Here is a 15,072-nt window from a genome sequence, read left to right as displayed (position 1 = left end):
AGGGAAGGGCCACCAGTGGAAACAATAGGCATGGGAGCAAAGTGGGAAGAGGGCTGTTACACTGAAGGTACTGTAACCAATGTCATGAACCATAATGTATGGATTGTCAAATGCAGCCCTCCCACCCCCGGCAAACCTTCACTCAAATTACAATGGAAATAAAAATTTAAGAAGACACAAGAAACATGCTTTAATTTTCAGCTCTTCGTATCTAATTATCATTGGTTATGGGCTTCTTTACTTCGAATACATGTCTATCCTTACCCCCTCCCTGAGCTGCAGAATATGTATCTTTACAATATGTAAACATATAGTGTATAATTTATATTTACACACACATGAAGTACTTCAAAAACTTGTGGAAAAGGAAATTAAAATGTAATGGAATTTTTCCATTAACTGTTTTAAAATCCTGCATATATACACCAAACCTGGGTGACACATGCAGTTTGGGTTCAATATTAGCAATTTGAACCCATCCAATAACTGTGGAAAACATCTGGCAAATTGCTTCCAAAAAGATTATAGCCAATAGTGAGTACAAAATAAAAGGACTGAGTAAAAAAAATGAAAGCCTCAAGTTACAATATTGAAGTAAGGGCAAAATATTAAATGATGCAGGAAGTATCAAAAGAAGATGGAAATAATTCACAGAGTCACTATACGAAAAAGTCGACATTCTAATATTCAGAAAGGAGCATATGAGCAAGAACCAATGATGCTGAAGGAAGAAGTTCAAGTTGCACTGAAAGAATTACCCAAAAACAAGGCTCCAGGAATCGATGAAATATCCATGTTAATGTTTCAGCAAGCTGATGAAGCACTCACTCATTTATGCCAGGGAATTTGGAAGACAGCTACTTGGCCAAATGACTGGAAGAGGTCCGTATTTGTACCTATTCCAAAGAAAGGTGACCCAACGGGATGCTCAGACTATAGAACAATGTCATTGATATCACATTCAAGTAAAATATTGCTGAAGATCATCCAGTGACGTTTGCCACAGTACATTGCTGGGGAGTTTCCACAGGTTGGAGCCAGATTTCCAAGAGGATGTGGAACAAGAGGTATCATTGCTGATGTCAGATGGAGCTTGACTGAAAGCAGAGAATACTAGAAATAAGTTTACTTGTGTTTTAGTGACCATGCCAAGGTATTTGTGTGGGTAATGAAAACTATGGGTAACCTTGAGCAGAAGGGGAGTTTCCGAACACTTCATTGTGCCTACTTGGAACTTGTACATGAAATGAAAGGCAATCAGGCAAACAGAAAAAGGAATGCTACATGCTTGAAAACCAGACACGGTGTGCATCAAGGTTGTGTCCTCTGAATTCAATCTGAAGACTTACTGAGCAAACAATTAGAGAAGCTGGTTTATCTGAAGAATGTGATATCAGATTTAGAGGAAAACTTATTAATAGGCTTTGATATGAAAATGAGAGGACATAAAACACTTGCTGGTGAACATCAAGGACTGCAGCCTTCAGTATGGTTTACAGCTCAATGTAAAGAAGACTAAAATCCTCACAACTGGACCAATAAATGACACTATCAATGGAGGAAAGTTTGACGTTGTCAAGGATTTCATCTTGCTTGGATCTACAATCAATGCTCATGGAATTAGCAGTTAAGAGATCAAAGACACATTGTATTACATAAACCTGCTGCACAAGACCTCTTTAGAGTATTGAAAAGCCAGGATGTTATTTTGAGGGCTAAAAGTGTGCCTGACCCGGGCCAGGGTATTTTCGATTGCCTCATTTGCATGTGAAAGTTGGGCATTGAATTCAAGAATTTAAATTTGGTGCTAGCGAAAAATATTGAAAGCACATGGACTGCTACAGGAAGAAATTGGTCTCTAGGGACAAAGTGCTCCTTAGAGGAAAGAATGGACACCTGCCTCACTTATTCTGGACATGTCAGAGAGACCAGTTCCCTGGAGAATGGCATCACTCTTGGTCAAGTGGAGGGGCAGCAAACAGGAGGAAGGGACTCAAGGAGATGGATTGACACAGCGGCTGCAGCACTGGGCTCGCACTTAGGAACAGTGTTTCCTTCTCTCTGCATGGGTTGCTATGGGTCAGAACTGACTGGCTGTCACCTGACAGCAACAGCATAGAGGGGATGATAATACTAGTGAGGTGCATACACTTTAGAATAATGAACTGTTTGTACCTCATTCACAACAAACACTTTAAAAAAAGATTGCAGCCAGCAGATCCTGTAAAGCCTTTCTGCTCTTGAAGACATGTGGTCCCTGAGCAAGAGGCTGACTTAACAGCACTCCCACACGCGCTCGCTCCGCTCTACTTAATCCACCTACCTCTGTTTCCCACACAGGCTCGCTCGCTCCGCTCTACTTAATCCATGTACCTCTGTTTCCCCCACGTGCCCAGCGCCCCCTTGCTCCTGAGGCAGTTTCGCTTCATCGATGGCTGTAAGAACTATCCACCCTCTCTTGATAGCACCAGCTTCTATTTCACTGATGACATCTCTGTGGCTTTCCTCCTCTTTCCCGCCGACCTTTGCCAGGGAGCCAATTCTGAGTTAGCGTGACTTCCCGGTTTACATGACGCAAATCTTTAAAAGAGCAGAGAGAGTGCCATCTTTCATCTGCTTGTGTTTCAGAGTAAGCAGAGATATTACACAGTTTTACTTCATATTTACAATTTAAAATATATTGCATAGCTGCATTTTTAGTCACTGCTTAATTTTGCTTACTTCGAATATGATGATCTATTTTTGAGCATTGCTTATGCGTTTTCAAAAGCTCAGCTGGGATCCTTTTTTGTATTTTAATTTTAATTATCTGGAAAATATGATTACAAAGAGAACGAGAATGCTTTATCTTTTTATTTTTAGACACAAATTAATGTGTACAATAAATGCTTTTTAAATCAAAGCTTCCCAGTATTTCCTGACTTTCAAACTTTTAATGACATGTATACTTCAAAAATATAAAACTACAATTCTTTTTTCTACATTGTGGGTTTGGCATTGGACTTTTATCCCAAAGGTCAGTGGTTCAAGTTCACAAGCTGCTCCATGAAAGAAAGATGAGGCTGTTACTCCCATAAAGTTTAGGCTTATAACCCCTTTTGATAGGAATTGAATCACTCATTGAGGGCCTGACTAGGATGCTCAAATAACTTGTAATGATTTAAATTTGATTTTTCAAATTTTGATCAATTTTCAGAATGTTGACATATCACCATCTGATTATTCTGAAGTCAAGATTAAATGGTAGATCTGGAGTCTGAATGGTGATTGAATGTTTGAGTGTAATTTTGATATTCATCTTTTTTAAAAATTAAAATGAATTAGTTAGCAAAGACCAATGAAAAATTATGGTAATGACAAAATATAATTTCTTCTCTCTCCCTCAGCTCAATTTTAATTTGTTTTCAATGAGAATCTTTGAGTATAGACTCTAATTCTTTTGGCTTTTCTGCAATAATTGCTAGAGCTATGGAAAGTATTATTAATAAGAAATTATATCTAACTTCTAACACATTTTCAAATGCTTTATCCCAGATAGTCTCACGTTTACATCTTGTTTTTTTTGAGGACAGATAGTTTTAATTATATGCTATTTTATAGACAAAGCAACAGTAATACCCATTTGAAGTAGCCATTTTGTGTGGTTCATAGATATTTAATGATCTATCCTTTTATCTTCCTAGTGTGGCAAATGAGTTATTTCTCAGCTTTGTTTCACTAGCCTTTTCTTTCTTCTCATCATGGTTTCTGGTTGAAGAATCTTCTGTGTGTCGTATTTTATAATTTTACCCTATTTTAACAATATTTAGAATTATTGATAAAAGTAATATGCATGAGTAGGGATAGCTATGTGGAGAGAAAATTCTAAAATATAGTGAAGTAATTACTAACATTAATGATTGATGTCTGTTGATTACTTGGGTACATACTGTGCTTGAAGAAGTACACATTTTCTTCAAAATGAATAAATGTTTTTAGGAAAAAAATTACTCATGGGTTAATATGGATTTCATCAAAGTAGTGACCTATGGGAAAAGTCCCACAGGTAATCCAGATTCTCAGTGTTATTGAAGGACAGGGGACAATGTACGCAGAGTAGCCTATCAGTTTACATGGGAAAGTGTTTGTGTGAAAACAGCTAGCAGGGCTCATGAGTTTCAAATATGCCCAGGTGATCAAGCAAGCCAGCTGCATGCTGCCCTTGTCATAAAATCTAGAGAGTAGCTCTTAATTGCCAACAAAGATGCATTGATATTTGCCAAGAGACCAGGTGTTAATTGCGGGTAATAAACTATATTCCACACCTGCTTGTGTTGTCCTCATTAGGTGTCTTTGAGTCAGTTCCGACTCCTAGCGACACAATGTGGGACAGACAGAAGGAATGCCTCATTCTGTGCCAGGCTCACAGTTGTTGAGTATGCTGGAGTCCACTGCGGCAGGCCGTTTCCATCTATTTTCTGAGGATCTTCCTCTCTCGCACTGACCCTCTACTTCACACACCAGGAAAGAGACAGGGCCATCTTCCTGAAAGGTCTACAGCCTTGGCAACTCTGAGGTGGTTCTAATCCGTCACTACGAGGTGGAATCACGTTCTCGGCACCAGGTTGGGATGCATGTATGTGTGCTAAAGCCACAGAACCATTCCGTAAAACACCCCTAGTAGCACATGTTTGAATTCGAGGTAAGATTTCACTTTTAGGAGAACACTTATTTTTCACATAGACAAATGATTGTATTCATCACTGCGCTACTGAAAAATGCTTCAAAAACTTGAATTTCCCACATGGCTCAACTTTCAGTTAAATACTGGGCTTATAGGACAGGCAATAACACCAGGGAGGTAGGCAACCATTAGAACAAAGATCTAAGCAGATCAAGTGGGCAGTGTTTGCACAGGGATAAAGCTCGGAAGGGAGGAAGGGACAGAAAAGAAGGATGGGGAAATGGTGCGCACAGGGGAAGAGTGGAAGGCGTGCTGTGATATGCTGGGGCTTGCTGTCAATGGCACAATTTGATTTGTAAACTTTTGCACCAAATTCTCTCTCTCTCTAACTCACACACACACACACACACACACACACACATACACACACACACACTGGTGGGCTGGATGTCGTGTATGAGGGGGCATCACGATTGCATGGAAAATGGCATAGGAGATAAAATGGCAATGAAATATCTTCACATCTGAGCTCCTACTCATTCTAAAAATCCTTATGGTGACGTCTTATCAAGCCAATAAGGATTCGTATTTATAGTAAAATAATAAATGAAATTAATGATTAAATGTATCTCTGGTTTGCATTTCTGATAACTTTTATGCCCAGTTTTCATATATTTAGCCTTGTATTGATGTTGAATATGCTCACAATGTGAATTTTTTATGTTAGAAATTGATTTATGATATACAAATCCTGACTTTTGCATAAAATGAACACACGGCAGATCTCTCCATCTCAGATACATTGCATGGAGCCTGGTTCTTTATGTGCTAGTGCGTGATCATTATCAATCAGGATCAATTTGATGGCAATGGGTTTGGTAGGGTGGTGTCAGCAGCGTCCCAAGTGTAACATTATCACTGGACTTCAGCTAGAAAAAGGCTTTTTCCTAAGAGACCATTATTATTTAATAATCTTAGGGGATAGAAACCTTTATGCTAGCTCCTGTGTTATGCCCACAACTACATTTAACTTGCAGCGAATTTAATATTTGTATTCCAAGTTTTGTTTTGTAAGCAAGTCTGCAAATAAGATCCTCTATTACTCATGACACATTTTTTTGCAGATTATTTTTTACTTTAAAAAAATTTTTTAAAAGGGAAATGAATGTTCTGTGAGGAAAGATTCTGGCAATGGTGCTGAAGTAGACAGTTCCTTCTGTTTCTTTTTGGAGAAGATAAAGAAATAAGGGTTCAACTAAAATTATGTGAAAGTCAAGGTAATGTGTATCTTATAGAAACAAAAAAGCATTTAAAGCCCAGAACCATGCCGGGGGCAATAGGAAGTCAGCGAGTCTTTCCCATACTGTTTGCTAACTGGAAGTGAACGTTGTCTTTCCTTTAGGGCGTGGTTAGGCCCACTGGAGGATATGCCGTCATGCTAAACTGGACAATGTCTTCTGTGTATGGACTTAAACCTGGAGAGGTAACCACAGTTTCAAACAAAGATTCCCTGGCATTGCTCTGAGGGAGAGTTGTTCATTTTATTATCATCTTATGTTTTAGGTGTGGTGGGCCGCTTCTGACCTAGGCTGGGTTGTTGGGCACTCCTACATCTGTTACGGGCCTCTGTTGCATGGGAACACCACAGTGCTTTATGAGGTAACGAATGAACACATGTAGACGGTACTTCTTTTACTGGACTTTTGGGAATGGCAGTTTTACTTCTCAAAACTTAGGAGGACTCCAGGAATATTTTTATATCTTCGTCCAACCCAAATGATTGTTTTAAAAGAGAAAAGAATGCATAGCAAATAACAGCCAGTTATTTGAATTGTGTCACAGAGCAAAACAGTGGTTTGGGGTCAAAGTGTTTTTGAAATACTTAGAGATTCAAGGTGGACAAAGGCCAGTGAAAATTATATTCCAAAGAACTCAAGGTAACAAGCTTGATGTCTACTCACGACAATTCTTAGGACATAATATCATACTGATATTGATTTTAGAGTTCTACTGTAGAAAAATAGTAATTATTTCCAAGCCAGATAAAGTCATCTCAGGGTGCTTTTAAAAGATAAAGGGATTTATAACAGTATGCTGTCTGAATTTTAGTTGTATATTTTCCTTAGTTTCTGCTGGTTAGTTTGTGTATCAGTGAGAGACATATAGACTTGGCAGATGAATAACTGGATAAAGAAATGCTTTATGGTGCTGGTGCCTGGATGCGTGTCACTGGAAATAAGTCTTAGTTGTGTGCATCATAAAACTCTGCCCATTTCCCCCTTACAGCTCATCAATTACTTCTATGAAGACTTAGAGAAAAATCCCTAACAGATATTTAGGAGGTAAAAATCTTGGAGGGAAAACAAACTGGTATTCAAAAATGACCTTGGACTTTGGGGATAAAACTACAAAGATGGAAAAACGGGAAACAGAACAGGTTAACTTATTGTTATAAAGGTGCCCATGAGTTGTTCCTGACCCACTGCAACCCCCGAGAACAACCAACGGAGACGGTGCCTTGTCTTGCTCCATCCTTACAGTGGTGGCAGCCACTGGGCGGGCCCATCTCGTTGAAGGTCTCGTCTCTTTGTGGATGATGTTATTTATTGCTTCAAAGGAGTGTTTTGGTTGTACTTCTTCCAAGATAAATTCGGTCTTTTTTTCTGGATGTATTCAATATTCAATATAATCTGTGGTCCCTTTAATATTCTTCTCTAGTGATGTATTTCAAGGACATCAATTCTTCAGTCTCCCGTATTCACTGTGCAGATTTTCACACATAGGAGGCAATTGAAAATATCAAGACTTCAGTTAAAACTGTAGATAGAAAACAATCTAAAGTTTTCAAAGTGATCTTTTTGATTTTTAACATTCTAAAGAGAATTTGTGACGTATACTTGCACAATATAGTACTGCATTGATTTCACAACTGCGGCTTCAATAGATGTTGATTGTGGATCAAGTAAAATGCAATTCTTGATGACTTCAAGGTTTTCGCCATTTATCATGATGTTGTTTATCAGTCCAGTTAGGAGGACTTGGTTTTCTTTGTTTGAGGAGTAATCCACGCTGAAGGCTACAGATTTTGATCTAAATCACTAAGTGCTTCAAGCGTTCACATTTAGCAGCAGGCTGTTAATAAATCTTCTTCCAGCAGAGATGCCGCCTTCTTCTTCATATCGTTCAGCTTCTTAGATTAATAGCTCAGTAAACAGACTGCATCAGCATGGCGAAAAGATACAACTGTGATACACATATTTTCTAATTTTAAACCATCCCTTAGTCCTTTCTTCCATTTGAACAACTGCCTCTTCATCTATGTACAGGTGCTGCATGAACACTATTGTTTCCATTTCTTGTAAGGTTTTCCATACTTCTTTATGATTCATACAGTCATAAAATACAGATAGACAAATTTTTGGTATGCTCTGGTTTCAGCCAAGATCCCTCTGACATGCACATTGATAGCTCTTGTTCCACATTCTCTATTAAATCCAGTTTGAATTTCTGGTAGTTCTGAATCGATGTATTGCGACCATTGTTACCATTATCTTTAACATTCTAATTGTGCTATGATTGCCACATTCTGCTGCATCACCTTTTTTGGGATAGGCACCAGGATGGACCGTTAGTTCTTGGCATAACAAGTGAGCACTTACAGTGCTGCGTCCATTTGTTGAAACTTTCCCACTTGTATTCAGTCAACCTCTGCATCCTTGCTTCTCACTACTGTCTTCATTGCAGTTTGAGCTTTTTCCTTCAATACCATTTGTTCTCGATCATCTAACAGCTACCATAGAGTTGATTCTAACTCATAATGTCCCTCTCTAGGGTATCTGATGCTGTTGATCTTTATAGGAGCAGATAGACTTCACTTTTTCAAAAAGAGATAGCTGGTGGGTTTGAACCATCAACCTTGAAATCATGTATCTAGTGCTTACCCAGTAGCCCCATCATGGTTCCTTTTGTGATTATATGCTATTCCTTACACAAGTGTTGAACAATGATTCTACCCCCGCTTATTTTTTGCTCTGTTTATTCTTTCCATCTGCATTTCATAGATGCTGGGTTATGTCATAGTTTGCCCATATAATCCTCCAATACCTTAACTTAAGGCATGAGTTTTTTTTAATTCTTTGAGCTTGAGAAATTCCAAACACATCTCTCACTTTTATTATCTGAATCCAAATCTTTGCCTATTCTCTTATAATACCTTTTTTTTGGGGGGGGGTCTCTGAAAGTCTCCCTTTGAAATCTTCTGTTCAGCTTTCAGATCTTCCATTTGCTTTAACCACTCTGAGGCTGGTTAGTAACACACAACACAGTTACATAAATAAAAAAAATCTTCTTCAACACCTAGTGTGGATGGATAATAGTTTAAATCCTTAGGTATTACATCTTCGAATCACCAGACATGTAGTTTGAACATGATATCAGGAGAGACCAATCCCTGGAAAAGGACATCATGCTTGATAAAGTAGAGAGGGAGCAAAAATGAGGAAGACTCTCAGCAGGATGAGTTGATAAATAGCTGCAACAATCGGTTCAAACGTGAGAGCAATTGGAAAGGCCGTGCAGAACTGTGCTGTTGGACACAGGTTTGCTATGAGCTGGCACTGACTGGATGCACCCAACTAACTGATTGACTGACAGTTCTTCTGATTTCTTCCTAACTTTTTGTTGCTCTTTTATTTTGGTCCGTAGCAGTAGGCTCTTATTCTTAGCTCCATTTTCGAATTCTATTTAATATTTTCAGAGTCATACCCACATGTTGTTAGGGAGACAGGCCCCTAGAGAAGGACACCATGCTTAGCAGAGAGCCATTGAAAAAGAGAAATCCCTCAATGAGATGGATTGACGACAGTGGCTGTGACAGTGAGCTCGAACATGAGAACAGTTGTGAAGATGGCACTAGACTGGTGGTGTTTTGTTCTGTTGCACACAGGGTCTCTATTAGTCGGAACCAACTCAGTGGCACCTAACAACAATAACAACAATCCCCACACATTTTGAAATAAGAGATGATTAAATAAAGGCCCGATGGTAAAACCTCATTCTCTATCTGACCTTTCTGCTGAGCACTCACTTCGCCCTGGAGTCCTCTACACAGGCGGGCTGTTGTGTTGTTAGGTGCTGTCAAGCCCTACTGCGCATGCGTACGTACAACGGAACAAAACACCGCCTATGTGTGTGCTCTCCGCACAATCACCGTATGTTTGGACACATTTTTGCAGTCACTGTATTAGCCCATCTTACTGTGGTTAGTCTCACTTTTCACTAAGCTTCTATTTTAGCACGTATGATGTCCTTCAGAAGGGACTGGTCCCTCCTGGTAACATGCTCAAAGTACGCAGGAGGAATTATCACCATGTTTGTCCCTGAGGCGCATTCAGGCTTCTTCCAAGACAGATTCCTTCATTCTTCTGGAAGTTTATGGCATATTTACCATTCCTCACCAACACCATGACTGAAAGACATAAATTCTTCCTTGGTTTTACTTATTCACTGTCTAGTTTTAAGGTGTACATGAGGCAATTGAGGCTGATTTCCTCCAGATGCAACTTAATCCTCAAAATGAACCAAATTTGCAAAAAGCAAAATCACCATCTCCACTCCCCCCCACAGAATAGGTTTCCCTCCATGTTCTTTGTAATGCTGTCAATGATACGTGTATCCATTCAGAAATCGTCACTAAGAAGTTGAGAGTGATTCTCACTTCACGTTTCTTGTATCTTACCCTGTCTTGCTTACTGCAGTCTGTTGCGTCACCGCGATTGGTCACTTTATTCTTGGCATGTCTTACAAAAACGCCCCTCTTCTTCATGCCTCTTGCCACATTTTCTTTAAAAAGAGTTTTAAACGTTGTACTGAATCAGATGAAGGCTTACAGAGCAGATCATCATTTTTACATTCAACAGTTACGACACATTTGGCTTCATGCAATTCCCTCTGTATACAAACATTTATTACAAGTCACTCCTGTGTTACCTATCACATCCCTATTCTTTCCCAAACTGCTATATGTTGTCTTTGAATAAATGTTCCCTTTTGATCTTAAACAGGTGATTATCGTAACATGGTGGCTATTCCATTTTCCACGTGTGACCGAAAAGCCATAGTCTTCAGGGATCTACTGGTCTCTATCTGACCAGACAGACTGTTCTTCTTTATGATTTGGGGCAGTGGTTCTCCACCTTCCTAATGCCACATCCCCCTAATACTGATCCTCATGTTGTGGTGACCCTCCAACCAGAAAATTATTTTCATTGCCACTTCATAATTGTAATTTTGCTAGTTATGAATTGGGCGACCCCTATGAAAGGGTCGTTCAACCCCAAAGAGGTCGCGACCCACAGGTTGAGAACCGCTGATTTGGGATCTTATTCAACATTTTCTGCTACTCTATACAGTATCTTCTAATGTAGTTCTTCCTTGTGCAGTTGGTAGTGGTTGCCAAGTACCACTTAGTTCTTTTGGTTTCAGGGCCGTGGAGGCTGTGTGGTACATCACACTGGGTGCCATTTCTCTAGGACACTTGAATATCCTTCAGTTTTCATCATTCATCCTTCCTATGGATGGGAGAAAGTAATATTTGTATCTTAGATGGCAACCACAAACTTATAAGACCCTAATTGTTACTCCCTCATGTAGCGTATACAACATTGTGTTTATGAGCTACATTATGCCAATCCAATTGATCTGAGACAATGGCTCTGATCTTCCCAATGTAGCAATCGTGTCCTCTAAGTATTTGGTTATGTCTTAAGACATTTTCATAACATCGCTCCTTATTTGCACTACCACATTCGTGGATATCTTTGCACCAAATGTAAACAGATACATACAAATGTCCTCTGACAAATATGTGTATTCATGCGCATACTTCCACTCTCCTTCCTGTATCTGTCAGCCGGATTATCTGTCCAAGTATCTACTTGTAGAGCACTACCATTTCAGAATTTTGCATAGAGCAATATTTCTCTCTGTTGCCTGCAACACTTCAAAACTCCCCAATGTTTTTACCCTGCTTTAATCATTGCGTGCCAACCTCCTTCTTATGGCATGTTGCTTTCCTTTCCATCAAAAATCAACCCTTATCTGTCTGCTAGCCAGTGATTTCCCCCCCTCTTCTCCTCCCACATCTGTTACTATCAAATAATTTCAAATATTATCAAATAAGTACAGAAACCTTTGCTTGTCTTTATATAGTAGTTGTCTCATAAAATCTCTCTTCTTTTCTGATTGACTAATTTTACTCAACATGTTGTCCTACAAGTTCATCCATGTTATGAAGTAGTCCACACATCCATCTCTACATTTGCATTATGCTCTACTATAGATATGAACCAAACTTTAAAAAATCGATTCTTGTACTGATGGACAGTTAGGTTGTTTCCATCCTTTTTGTACATGGGTTTGCATATATACATTTGTGTCAAGTAGAGAAATTGCTGAGTCATATGGTATTTCTATTGCCCACTTTTGGAGGAAACATCGCATCATGTTGCACAGTTATTGCCTTGTTTTACAATCCCACCAGCAGTGGATGAGTGTTTCAGTCTCTCCGTAAACTCTCCAACCTTGGTTGCTATCTGGTTGTTGTTGTTGTTATCTGTTTGTTGTTGTTGTTGGTGGTGGTGGTTTTTAACTTTTTGATTCATGCTGGATGGGGTGATGTAACACTGTTGTTTTGATTGAAATGTCTCAAATGACTAATGATTATGAACATTTTTAGTATCATCTGTGTTAGTCTAGGTTGACTAGAGAAACAAATTTAGAGAGAGCTTTAGATCAAGAAGTAGTTATATATCAGGAGCACATTGCAGCCCAGTCCAACTCAAGTCTGTAAGTCCAATACTAGTCCATAAGTCTGACACAAGTCCATAAGTCTCTGTTTTAGATTTATGCAGTCACAAGCAATGATACAAAAAAGCAGGAAAATCACAGGCCTGTGTGTGAAAATCATGTGGATTCAATGATGTTAGAAGTATCACAGGCTGGCAAAGGTCTCAGCATGGCTTGTCAACAAGAAAGTGAAAACAGAGATAGAGGGAGTTTTCCAGAATTCTCCGTAAGAGGAGGTCATGCCCACAAGGAGGCACCATCAGGACATGGCCCGATTGACTGGCTAGACTCCACCCCTACACTTCAAGTTGTCACGAAATTCTGTAACTATTACTTCTTTGCCGAAGTATCTGTTAATATCCTTTGCTGATTTTAAATTTTATTATTTGTCTTTTCCTTTTGAAATGAAGTTTTCTATAAATAGTCCCTTGTCCAGTATGTCATTGCTCAAATGTTCTCTCAATGTGTGGATTCTATTTTTACCATTTTGGTGAAATAGTTTGATGCATCTAATGATCTGTTTAAGAACATCCCAGTTATCTAAATTGTCTTCTGCTGCTTGTGTCATTCATTATGTTTGATAGTTCATTTATGCCTTCCCTTAGGGTCCCTATATTTATCCCTACATTGTCAGTGACAGGTTTTTAGTTCTAGGGTTTTCAGTTAGGTCTTTGACTCATCTGTAATTTTTGTTTCTATTTGGTGTGAGATATGAGTTCTATGTTATTCGCCTGTACATGGATATCCAGTTTTGCTAGCACCCTTGCTTAAAAAGACTCTCTCTTCCTGTACTTCACCCCTTTGTTAAAGATCAGCTGTCTGTCGGTGGATGGATTTCTTAGTTCTGTTTCATCAGTCTGTGTACCCATTGCTGTGCAAGTACCAGGATGTTTGAATGCCATGGCTGGGTATTAGGTTAAGAGATAGGCAGTTAGAGGCTTCCTACTCCGTTCTTCAACAGTGTTTTGCTTACCTCAGGTCTCTTTCTTCTCCATATAAAATAGGTGGTAGTTATTCCATGTCTTTAAAGGTTGAGTGCTGTTAGAATCTGGATCAGGATAGCATTATATGTGTAGATCACTTTGGGTAGTATTAACATTTTCATGATATCAAGTTTCCCTATCCATGCAATATTCTTCCACTTATGTAAGTCTTTTTTAGTAGTTGGGTTTTGTAGTTCTCTTTGTTCAAGTCTTTTATTTATCTGGTTAGCTTTATTCCTAAGTGTTTCATCTTGTGGGTGGCCATTGTAAATGGTAAGAAAACCTAGTAGCAGAGAGGTCATGAGATAGGTTGGCCATTGTAAATGTTCAGGAGACCTGGTAGCACAGTGGTTATGAGACAGGCTGTGTTCCATGACAGCAGTTTGAAATCATCAGCTGCTCTGGGGAGAAAGATGAGGTTTTCTTCTCTGATGAAGAGTTTCAATCTCTGAAACCCGTGGGGGTTTCTACCCTGCCCCATAGAGTCACTATGCGTTGGAATTGACCCAGTGGCAGTGAGTATTGTAAATTGTGTTGTTTTCCTGATTTCCTTTTCAGAGTATTTTATTAAGTGCATGTGGACATATGTGACCTCCGGCAGTTTCCTATTGTCATGAGGCAGGCAACACGCACAACTGCACACTCCATCCTTCTTTAACTAGTCAGACAGTAACCGTCCCTTCCACGGCACTCTACTTCGATGGTTCACTGCAATGACTTCATGGAATTCACAGACAATATTTACAATCAATGGGGTTTAACGTAATAACCTAATTAAGGACCCACAAACAGTAAGGGTACTTTCATTAGTTCATAGCAGCACGTCTTTTCATCCTGCACCTATGTCTTTCTCTAGTCCTCTGTCTCCCAGCCACATGGTATCTTGGCCTTTGCGTCCACTGGCCAAGAAGCCAGCTTGCCCGCCTGTTGCTCTGGCTCACAGTTGCATGGTCTCGGGTCAGATGAATAGAAGGGACCTCATCATCTTGACGCTGCTCTCCTGAGCCTCTCGGCCACAGTCTTTGGTCTGTCTGGTGTCCCGCCTCCTGCCACTTCAAAGAAAGCTCTTGGATATGCCCTTCCAATGACAAACTCACTGCCATCAAGTCAGCGTTCTGACTCTTGATGTGCCTGTAGGATAGGACAGAATTGCCTCTGTGGGTTTCTGAGACTAACTCTCTACGGCAGGAGAAAGCCTCATCTTTCTCCCTTAAAGCACCTGGTGGTTTTGAACTGCTTATCTTGTGGTCAGAAGTTCCATGCATAACTGCTACAAGAGCAGGAGTGATTTCTTTCTGTGTCCCAAATGGTTCTTATACACCGAAGGGTGGCTCTGGAAGGGGTGCCTTTTCCTTTTTTCAGACCATCCCTCCAAGGAATACGAAGGACAGTAGCTCAAGTGACAGCCTCTAGTGTAGTTTAAAGCTGCTCCACAGAAACCAAGGGTTTACACTATGCATTCTCCTTAGGTCAGGACTCAGTTCCAAACTATTGACCTTGTGGATTGCAGACCAGTCCATAAGAACTATGCCATCAGGGCTCTCCAGGTCAGGACTCAGCCCCTTCTTAATAATGTAATGG

The 15,072-nt window shown here is 39.7% G+C and overlaps 1 protein-coding gene across 2 annotated transcripts in view; it reads left to right on the top strand.

Moving 5' to 3' along the window:
- The window catches only part of ACSS3 (acyl-CoA synthetase short chain family member 3), a 179,087-nt gene that overhangs the window by 74,691 nt on the left and 89,324 nt on the right, over positions 1-15,072 (top strand). The window contains exons 6-7 of one of the 2 annotated variants that reach the window (XM_075551223.1): positions 6,066-6,146; positions 6,227-6,322. The exons of the other annotated variant lie outside the window; for it this stretch is intronic. Of the exons in view, the coding sequence (XP_075407338.1) occupies positions 6,066-6,146; positions 6,227-6,322 (177 nt within the window). The remainder of the gene's footprint in view (positions 1-6,065; positions 6,147-6,226; positions 6,323-15,072) is intronic. 2 annotated transcript variants of the gene reach the window in all.

The sequence above is a fragment of the Tenrec ecaudatus genome, chromosome 6 (genome assembly GCF_050624435.1).
Source record: "Tenrec ecaudatus isolate mTenEca1 chromosome 6, mTenEca1.hap1, whole genome shotgun sequence".
Taxonomy (NCBI): domain Eukaryota; kingdom Metazoa; phylum Chordata; class Mammalia; order Afrosoricida; family Tenrecidae; genus Tenrec; species Tenrec ecaudatus.
The sequence above is the reverse complement of the archived record's forward strand: the minus strand, read 5'-3'. Positions and strand labels throughout refer to the sequence as shown.